General features: G+C 41.2%; 1 protein-coding gene across 1 annotated transcript; it reads right to left on the bottom strand.

Moving 5' to 3' along the window:
• Positions 1-854: 854 nt before the first annotated feature.
• pcolcea (procollagen C-endopeptidase enhancer a) lies at positions 855-6256 on the bottom strand. Its single transcript, XM_028984561.1, has 9 exons — positions 6055-6256; positions 4332-4440; positions 3878-4136; positions 3560-3684; positions 2957-3093; positions 2427-2743; positions 1996-2073; positions 1463-1633; positions 855-1338 (listed from the first exon to the last, which is right to left on the bottom strand). Exons 1-9 carry the CDS (start codon positions 6153-6155, stop codon positions 1208-1210), a joined length of 1428 nt encoding a protein of 475 aa, XP_028840394.1. The 5' UTR covers positions 6156-6256; the 3' UTR covers positions 855-1207.
• Positions 6257-10878: the final 4622 nt, after the last annotated feature.

Raw genomic sequence — 10878 nt, 5'->3', positions numbered from 1 at the left:
CCACAAGGCGCACATATGCCTCCGACACCAGATGGAGGGAAATGTTATCGACGCCACCTACTGACACCTAGACTTTGTTCCGCAGCCTGCAGTACCTAGTGGTGTAGGCACCGTTCTTCATGCTCAGATTTCCAGTCCGCAGGATGCTTCGTTCTGCAGTCTGTGGTTCTTTATATACTTCATTCTCTGGGCTGCTGTACTTACTGGTTTTTAGGTTTCTGCATATGTCAAGTTTGAACTTATTTTAATAATTTTACCCAGTCAGCAGCACCCCAACGTTCCAAAGATGATCCCCATGGTCCTAAAGGAGGATGTAAAAGAGGACTATAAATTAAATCACAGAATAATTAAAATTATATGCAGGAGCCATGTTTACAAAATTAGCCTGAAGTGCATTTTACTGTCTGTCTAATATTCATTTTAATGAAAGTTGTGAATGTTCTGCCCTGTTAATAAGATGTGTATTCATTTATTTCCTCAAATGCATAATGAAGTCTAAGCCAAGAAATAAATGCATTAATTAATGGTTTTGTTTAGCTATCATCATCAAAGCTATCATCATATTAATAATGTTACTTGTTGATAATATGACTTGTAGTTGGTACAGTGTCTGTTTTGTGTATAATTTAGAATATGATGATGATAAGAAAAATTGAATTTTTTTTAAGTTGTTTTAAAAGCTTTCAATGTGATGTTTTTCTTGTTCGTTTGTGTTTTTGAATTAAAACCCCCACATTTACTGCATGTCACCATAATAGAGCAAAATGAAAAGTAATTACCAAAAGAACACAAATGCAATTAACCTATCCATGTCACAATGATGGATATTGAGGTTTCACAGCTTCTCAAAAAGCTTAATTGTATGGAAATGTGTTTAATTAAATCTTTCAAGGCATTACATTGTCAGTACATGAGCCAGTATGTTTGTGTAATGAATAAACCAGCACAACAATGGCAATTTCTAACATCATGCTGAATTTCAACATCATGCTGAATTATTGAGGGGTTATGCAATCTTTATGATCATAAATACACAAGTATAATGTGACATCTTGCAGAATATAGTCCCATAATGTGAAATATTATTTTGTGGTCATTGATGTCAATCTCACCATTTTATTCTGTGGTTTAAAATGACATTAAATGTATGTGGTTTCAGTTAAGATGCTTGATTGTGGACTCTTTCAGACAACAGAGAGTTGTAATTTTAACACTGCTGGTTATTGAGGTTGTTCAAGATCTTGTGGTGTGGGCCTTTGTAGGGGGCAGTGAAGCTTCCAGGTGAAAGAGTACCAACCCCATCTTGGTCCACCTGGCCCATCAAGATAAAACTGCCACCTGAAAAAATAATGAATCAGAAAAATTTGCTTTACACAAGTATACTGAGTGATGAGCTGGTATTAAGACCATGTGCACTTACGAAAAGATATCTGAAGATGTATGTGAACGTAAGTAAGTGTACCTCTGCGCAGTAAGGGGCACTTCTTGCAGGCTGACAACAGCTTGACAGACATGTCAGCTCCAGCCTGGGTGATTGTGAGCCGGCCAGCCTTGTAGGCTTTGATGAGGGACACTGTGACCAGGAGAGCACCTCCATGCCGGGGGCTCATCGTAGTGATTCTTCCAGTTATTACTGACACAAAAACAAGCAACAATACTCACTTTTCCATGGCAACTTAGTCCTCAGAATCGTGGCTGCCGGAGCCCACGTCAGGTGAAGAGACAGTCCACCGCAGGGCATGCAAACACACACCATTCACTCACACACTCACACCTATGGACTATTCAGAGACGCCAATCCACCTAGTGATGAAAACCGCACCAACAGGGTGCGAGCATGCAACCTCCAAGGTCCAAGCTGGGTTTCAAACGTAATTATTCAGTTTTGTGTTAATTGAGCAACTTCATCTGTCTGTGTGTCCATTTCTTTTCTTATCCCACCACCAGTGAATTCCTCCGATTTCAGCTGTTTTAAAAGAGAATACTGCAGCTCACCAAATTCACTCGAACAGAAACTCGTCTTCATGGTCCCATCCTTCTTACATGCCTGTGCACACAGAGGATTCAGTCTAACTGAAAGATAAAAAAAAAGTGTATTTTGATCTTCCACACAGCCACATTACACATTACAGAGACCACTTATCTCTCAAAAGCAGAAAGGTTCTTGGACTGTCCTGGGGACATATGTGCCTTTCAGATAGATCTGGAGTGGCCTGCAACCTCAAGTGAAATGCAGACTTGTGATATTTTTAACCTAATGTGCCTATATTGCTCTCTAGGCCTGTTGTTCTACTGTTAAGATTATAAGATACTTTGATTTCATTTTGGCAGAGTTGTTGCATTATAACTGAAGAACTGAGGTTTATTTAGCATTTATAATCAATGCTTTGATCGTTTACAGTTTTTTGTCTAATGCTAAGTCTCACCTCTCGGTTTAATGGTCACTGTTTTGATTAATGGTTTGCGGACTGGTGGCCTCACTGGTTTGACTGGTTTGGGCTTTACTGTGGTAGTTATGGGAGTTTCTATAATAATCGGCTTCTTTTGTTCAGGTCTTGCAGGTTTAACAGGTTCACGTGGTGCTGGTGACTCCACTCGGGGTCTTGGTATGATTGCACCCCCTGTAGTTGGGGACTTGGAGCCTTGGGGGATGCTGTGGTAATTAGCCATAAATCCATCTGAGGTCACAGTGGGGTCAGACACAAACTGGACGAGAAGCACGTTTCCATTGCTCACTACACTCCTGTAACCATAACACAGCATTATTCAATGCATTTCTGTATCAGTTAAATGAATCTCCCCACAAATAAACATAAACCATATAAAAATGATTATTTCTGAGACACATAAGATCAATTCAAATTTCTTACAGTTGCTATTATGCCAGTATAAACTTTTACATTTGAACATGCCCAGGTCTGTGTCTTAAAAAGCTCCCTTAGCTCTGAACACTCACTGGGGGGCAGTATCACCACAGTATTTGCCAATGAGTCTGGAGTCCTCCTTCTCCCCACCATTAAAGAATGCAACATAATCAAAGCGGCAGTATGTATCTGACTCCACATCAAATTTATCAAATGTCACCTCAACCACCTGTGAAAGACAAAAATAAAGTTTGAAACACATTAAGATGTCAAAAGGACATGGCACAATCCTCCTGAATAAGTGAGAAAAGATAAAAGTACTGTTTTATCAGGCTTTTTTGACCCAATTTTAAATGTATTTGATGTGCTAAAGTAGTATATTCACCATATGCATTAAATAAATCAATGACAATACTAGTAAAATTATACACTATATAGAGTATTTTACACACTGTAGGTACACAATGATTAAATGTAAGTGACAAGGGTTAGGATTATATAATCACTAGTATACAGACAGACAGACATACAGTATACAGACAGACATATTGTAAATTTAATATTGAAATATGATGAGTCTTTACTATATTTTATTTATAGGTAAAAAGATGACCAATAAAGCACATTATAAATTGGCTCAGTGTATGAAGTACATTGTTAGAAAACGATATCAATAATCTGTGTAGATAACTCACCATGTCGGGCTCCACAGTAATGAGCCAGGAGCAGCTGATGCTTGGTGGGTAGTTTTTCTCGGGCCAATTGGGAGTTTTGACACTTCCCTGAGACTTGGTGAGTTTTCCTCCACAGAACTGGTGCTCTAGGAAGTGAAAGTGAAGTTATTGTCACTAAATACACTAAAATCCCAGCATGGGCAAATAATTTAATACTGTGCAAAATTGCAGAACTTTTGGCGAAGGGTCGCTGAGGGTTTCCCCAAAACACATTATTCTATTCTATTCTATTCTATTCTATTCTGAAGTGAAACTTATACGGTAGGGTAAAGACTTCACCATCCACATGAGGTTTCCCACTGCTGAAGTACGCCAGGAAACCCCGTCCACCATTTCCGGAGTCCGAGACCATCTCCAGCATCATGGTGTTGGTGGTAGAGATGAGCGATCCTGGCCGGAATGTTCCACAGAAGCGGCCCAGCTTCTGCACTATGTGGGAGTGGCCATTGTACACATCCACATAATCATAACGACATAGGGAGTCAGCTTCCAGGTCAAACACCCTGAAAGAGAGGATGACCACGTTGCCCTCAGGAACCTGCGGTGTAGACACAGTGGTGGTGATAAGGAAACAACATCCTACTTGTCATATATGATGTGCAGAAACTGCACAGCTTCAGTCACATTCTATAGTGACTAACAGTATAAACATTTTCATTTTAAGCATCTTCGGGTTTTGCACTGTGATACTAATAGTGTGACAATTCTGTGTGTTGGGTATGATGTTACTTACAGTAATGTACCAAGTGCATTTGCTATTGGGTTTGTAGAAAGAAGGAAAAGCTTCACTGGCCACAAAGCCTGACTCTGCATTCAGATTGCCCCCACAGTGGAACACTGGCCTAGACACAGGGACACAGGGTCTTAATTACAAATATATACACTCTCATACATAGATATGTGAACACACTGCACGCATGCAGACTGTGTGCAAAACTTGGTCTGCCAGAAACAGGGAAAGTCAAGACAGGGTAAACCAAAAAGATGTCTAAAATAAGATGCACTGGGTATTCTCACAAGATAAAAAAAAACACACACACTGTGAGATACAGGGATTTCACGCTGACTCCTGCTCTGCCTGGCTTTCCTTCAGCCCTCCAGGCCGTCTCATTGGAGTCAGTGGGGGTGGGATGTTGGTTTGGCAGAAGGTCAAATAATAGGGGTTTAGACAGGAAAGACACTGGACCAAGTGGGAGTATTCCCAGCACCCTCCAATCCCCTCCATTTACTTTCTTTCTTTCTGTCTGTCTCTCCTCTTTTGTTCTAATGTCTCCCCTTCTCAGAATAAAAATCACATTTATTGGCCAAGTATTCCTTGTATTTCCATATTAAGAAATATTACAGAAATAATCATGTACAGAATATACAGAAAAGTGTAAATAAAGTGCAGCTGCCGTGTTTGTCGGTTCTGTGTTTAGGAGGGTGATGGCAAGGGGAAAGAAACTGTTCAAACTGGTCAAACAACCTAAAACAGAGACTGACCATGTCGCCCTCGGGAACCTGCGCTCAAGATACAAGGGTGGCCATAAGGAAACAACATCCCACCACAAGACCGTTGTTATTGCTTTATTGAGTGCCGTCCCTCACTTAAGTTATATTTGTTATGCAGAAGCTGCACAGCATCAGACACATTTTATAGTGACTAACGGTATAAGATCGGTATAAGACATCCTTGTTTCTGCACCCAAATTTGTATTTCAACCAAAATCTGAAACTCCTGGCTCTCATTATGTGGAAAGTGCTCTTGCCGGACGTTTGCCAGAATGCCATCAAGGATAACAGTACAGTCGCTCTGCTTTTGGCATGACTGTGACAGGCGCACTGGTTCAAACGGCACTGTGTCAGAGTTTTACAACCATTTGTCTCTTTGAATTTTAACAAGCTGAGGATGTGTGTGAAGTCTGTGACGCATTCACACTGATCAGCCTGGTTCCAGCAACAAGTTTATGGTGAGCCAGATTACTCTGGATCCCAGCACAAAGTGCAAGAGTTTCCTGTTTTAACTTACAGTAGAGAAGTCAGCCAGTTGCACCATATTTTAGGTGCAGGAGTCAAGCATTTTCAGGGCGATTGTGAAACTCTTTCACAGCCAATCAGACAAACTGGGCAAACAACTGCAGACCTAAACCCACACCAGTTACACAGACTGCAAGCTGGCTAAATCACAGCCCTCTAATTACCAAATTAAAAGAGAACGAGAGACGCAGACACCAGTCAAAAATAGACTTGAAAGGGGGAGAGAGAGGCGGAAGGAGAGCTAAACCTGGTTAATGGTGTTGGTAGTGCAGAATAATCAACTCATCACTTTTTAAAGCCCCCCCCAAAAAAACAACCAGTCACTTACCTGACTGATTCTGCGCTTGAACCAAGATTGCAAACACAGATTCATGGCTACAGGTGCATTGGGATGCACACACACACACACACACACACACACACACACTCCAGCCCCTCACCTGGCATCTGTTCTGTTCTGCTCCTGTGCCCATCCAATGGTGACACAGAGAAGGAGCCCTATCGCCCGAACACATACACCATCCTCCATACTGACTAGCATGCAAACACACACACACACACACACACAGATAGACAGACCGAACAGAGAGGAGGTGGAGGAGGAGGACGGAGACTAAGAGGTGGAGTGACGCAGACTGGAGGGAGCGTGGAGAAAGCGAGAAAGAGAGAGAGAGAGAGAGAGAGAGAGTGTGAGATGTCAGAGACTCACGAGAGGGAGGGCACAAAATCTACTATGGGGGGGCAGGGGGCGTTGTTGGGGGGAAACCTTAATTCTAAACATCTGCTGTTGCCATTTTGACTAGTCTCATGTATTCAGAGAGGCTACAAAAAGCTTACTTCTTTCATGTGGTATAAGAACCAGATAAAAGGGTTTAATTTCTCAGCCATGAACAAATTTGATTTGTTCCTCTCAACCACAACTTTAAATTGGGACATTAACTACCATTATATTTATGCCTGATCGACTTTAGAAATTGATCTACTCAGTCTTTGCCCCTCTGGACGCTGAGTGCACAGGAGGTAAGTTCAGTTCACAGCAGAGAGGTATGCATGTACTCTGTGATTACAATCAGGGGGGAAGGGTAACAATGAATGTGTCTGTTTTGGTTATTTATCACCATTAAAGCACAGACAGGTCCATGACATTTGGAAAAGTCAGACAGACAGAAAAGTCCATTTCTCCTGAACCTTGACCTCCAGTTCTTCAGCATCACAGTGGGATGTTGAGAAACTAGTACGTTGAAGGGCCTCCATGTGAATTTTCTCTCTTTATGGTGTCCTGTTGCAGAGCTCTGACCCCTTGGCCAGCACAGTGGGGGGCGGCTGTGGGGATGCTGTCACACAGAGCAGATAAAACACACAGAAAGCAATACTGCCCTCAAAGTCCCTGCCAAGAGGAGACATTGCTGTGTCTACAGTCCACAATCAGCCAATGTAGGCTTGTCTTCATCACTCTACAGGTCAGATCAGGGTTGCTTTTCCCATGGGAAATATAAAATTACAGTCATTTTTTCACAGTACTTGAAAATTCATAAAGTTTGTTATCTCTTTACACACAATCTGTATTTCAGTGTACTTGTTATGTAATATGCATATCTAAATGCAAAATAAAAGTGGTAACTGTGATTTATTATAATTATAAATTAGTAGCCATTAAACTCTAATTAGTATACTACTAATTAGTATACTATTTATGTCTACTTTGTTACAAGCATTGTAAGAAGGAACAGAAAGTCATGACAATGTGAGATTCAGCAGTTTTCAAAATTAAACTACTCTGCTCAATAATAACTTAATTTAGCCTGCAGAAGCGCAAATACTATCTCTTTCATGCTTCAATTTTAAAATATGATCAGTCCAGCATCTGGACGACCACATGTCTCCTCACTGTCTTCACAGCTGGGGCAGATCCTGCAGTCACAGGGGGCATCACAGAGAAAAGAGAAAGTGTAAGAAAGAATGAAAATTAAAAGGTTAGCATTTTTTGGTCACTTAGTGTGCTGGAATTTAACATGGTCTGGAAGGACAGAGAGTGAGGGAGTTAAGATAATAGAAGGATTGCAGCAGGAGCAGGAATGTGGTGATGTAAGCATGTTCCTGGAGGATGAAGCACTGTGACGGGGACGGGGAGGGGGGTTCCACCGGGTTCCATTGACAGTGGTTTAAGGCATAGGGCAGCTGCAGGACAGACCATGGCATCTGATTTGCATCAGTCGTGGTTTTCAGTGATGGAGTCAGTGTCTGTGGTGGTTTCGTTTTTAGCTGGGGGTAATGTGGAGCTTCTGACACAAATCCCTTCGATCCTTCTATTTCTACTGTACAAAGATGAAGCCCCCTGGTATCTATAAGTTAATGTGAAGAGAGTAAAAGAATGGTAAAAACATCTATGAATGAAAACAGACCCTTCTCACAAAAGAATGTGATGATAAACACAAACTTCAACTTTGTACAGTGCCTCTCTCATTGTGGGCTGGACAAATGTGCAAAAAAAACGCACATCAACTTCCCTTCCGCTGCCTCAATTCACATCCACATATAAACAATGAATCCATCCCAACAAGCACGTCATTATCAGAAGGAACACAGTCGGGAAGGAAAACAGGAGGAATAGACACAGGGAGGATGGCAGAGAGCAGAAAAGAAAAGAAGCTGAATGAAGAGAAATCATAAACTGTTTCATTTAAATTCATAAATTCAGCCAGGAAGGATGGATGATGATTGCACATTCATGGTTTTATTTTAATGACCTTAATTCTTTAGGAAATGAAGGTCATTAGTGAGTTCAGATCAGTAATGCAGCAACTGGGGACGCATGTGACCATGTGTTTCTTGGTGCCGGTCCCAAGCCCGGGTAAATGGGGAGGGTTGAGGGCATCCAGCCCAAGTCTTTGTGCGAACAGCCAGACCGGTCGGTCCACAGTGGACACATATCTCCAACTCTTGGCTATCATGTAAAAATTCGCTCACAAATGGCTTTCGCCTTTAATAAACTAAATCTTAGCAGCTTTATTCCCTAACCAATGAATATGCTGTTAATAATGAGGACATTGTTTCTGCTGCTTGTCTCTGCTGAATGCATGAAATGGCGTAAACGTAAACCTTTGACTTGTTTTTCCAACTCTAGAACTAAAAATCTGTGCTGCACGTCAGTATAACATTCCAGTTGCATCTTTATTCATTAATTTCAGGCTGAACTGCTTCTTCTGAGAATTTCTCCACTCATAAATTAGAGTTTCCAGACCTGTAGAAACATGGCCCACGAAAATAATAAGAATGTATGCGACGTTAAAACTGCATTTCAGCACTTCTAGTACATGATGCCACCTAGTGTACATTTTTCACAATTACATTTCTCCTCTTAATTTGGTTGCAATTGTATTTCTTTCCCAATTTAGTGATTTATATATACACACAAATATATAAATTCAAACACAAATGAAATATTTAATATGAAAATATAGCAAGAGTGAAACAGAAAAGCGTTTAACTTCTTAGTTGTTAAAACACATCTCTGTGTATATATAAAACTCACATCATGGCACAGGAAGCTACAGGATGGAGTGTGAAGAGAGAGGTGCGAACACATGCTGTCATACCCACGAGCAAAATTCCATCTGATCATGTGCGGTAACCATGGCGACAGCTCACAAGGGAGGCGGCTCGGATGTCACCGTGACTTTGTCACTGGTGTTGGCCATGAGCAGCCAGATGGTGTCCTGCAGGAAGCACGCCTTTAAAATCCTTTTCTCTGTCGCCCTCTACTGGCAGATAATGGGACTGGTCGCTCGGTTGAGTCATGGTACTTGGCGGGGTGCGCTGTTCAAAACGTGTGCTGTTGTCTCAGGTGTCGAAAAAAAAAGAAGAACCCAGACTGGGATCCATTCAATATCAGTCCACGATTTTTTCTGATATTATTATTATTTGTGGACCTGGTTGTTTAATTGCCCTAGTCATTAATCACATAAACTGGTCTGTTTATTACAGCACGACTATGAATTTGTTTACATGCTTGAACTACATTATTCCATTATTCTTTGGAGGGATATCTTTAAACCATGCTGCCATTCACCCACAGGAATCCATCTCTTGATGTTCATGTCCTCAAGTGACTTTTGCACTTTTTATTTAAGTGAAAGTGAAGTGATTGTCATTATGAAACACTGCACAGCACACGGCGACACAACAAAATGTGTCCTTTGCTTTTAACCCATCACCATTAGTGAGAAGTGGGCAGCCATGACAAGTGCCCGGGGAGCAGAATGTGGGGAGGATGCTTTGCTTAGTGGCACTTCAGTGGTGCCTTGCCGATGACCTTCCAATTACAGGTCTATTTCCTTACCCGTTAAGCCACAAGTTATACTTCCAAACAGGCATGATTCATAATAATAAAGGAATCTTCGGAGCATATTAATCTATCTACACATATTACCAGGTATATATTTGTTTTGGTGTTCTCAATTTGTGTCCAGTACTGAAAAATCTGAAACCCGTAGGCCCAGACATATTGTTTATCAGTGCTATTTGTACAATCATTCCCTAAACAAAATTAGAATACTATACATTTCAGTGCGATACATTTTATTCTGCTCTAATCAAAATAAACGTGAGTGTTGCATTAAATAACAAAACCAACTCAAAGTCATTACAACCAATGAACACAGGGCGCTGAACATACTGGTTATGTTGTGTAACTGGTAAATTAAAATGTGACAATATGCGACAACAACACAGCACTTGCCTTTTGGCAACTCCCTCATCACGTGACTCGTATTCGCTCCTCCCTTAAGGGACCCACGAAGTCTAGAATCTATCGCAGTTCAGTGAAGTCTGGACCGCTTTATCTTTTGCGTTGCTGCGTCCTTTACCTCAACCTAGGTGTGACCCTGCAGTGACCCTACGCTCCAGAGGCGCAGGTGTTCTATCATTTCATCCTACTTATTGAAACGTCCTACCAAGGGCAACTGCGCATGCGCATGCCATAAATGCATGCTGCCATCGCACGGTTTTCGGTTTAATTGGTGTAGTTAAAAGAAAAGACTGCAAGTACAGCACCAAATACTTGTGTTTCTGAGCTTTCAGAACATACATGTGGTTTTTGGACCATAAAGTGTTATAATTAATATTCATACAGGTAAAACACTGCTGGTAGGACAATCTGATTGGTGTTTCTGAGCTATCACAACATACTACTATTATACTAATCTATAGACAGCTGGTAAAAACAGTCGCTATAAAAATATGCTGCGGTAGGAAATTCTGACAGG

Source organism: Denticeps clupeoides, chromosome 6 (assembly GCF_900700375.1).
Source record: "Denticeps clupeoides chromosome 6, fDenClu1.1, whole genome shotgun sequence".
Classification (NCBI taxonomy): Eukaryota; Metazoa; Chordata; class Actinopteri; order Clupeiformes; family Denticipitidae; genus Denticeps; species Denticeps clupeoides.
Note: the sequence above shows the minus strand (reverse complement) of the source record. Positions and strands in the feature narration are given on the sequence as shown.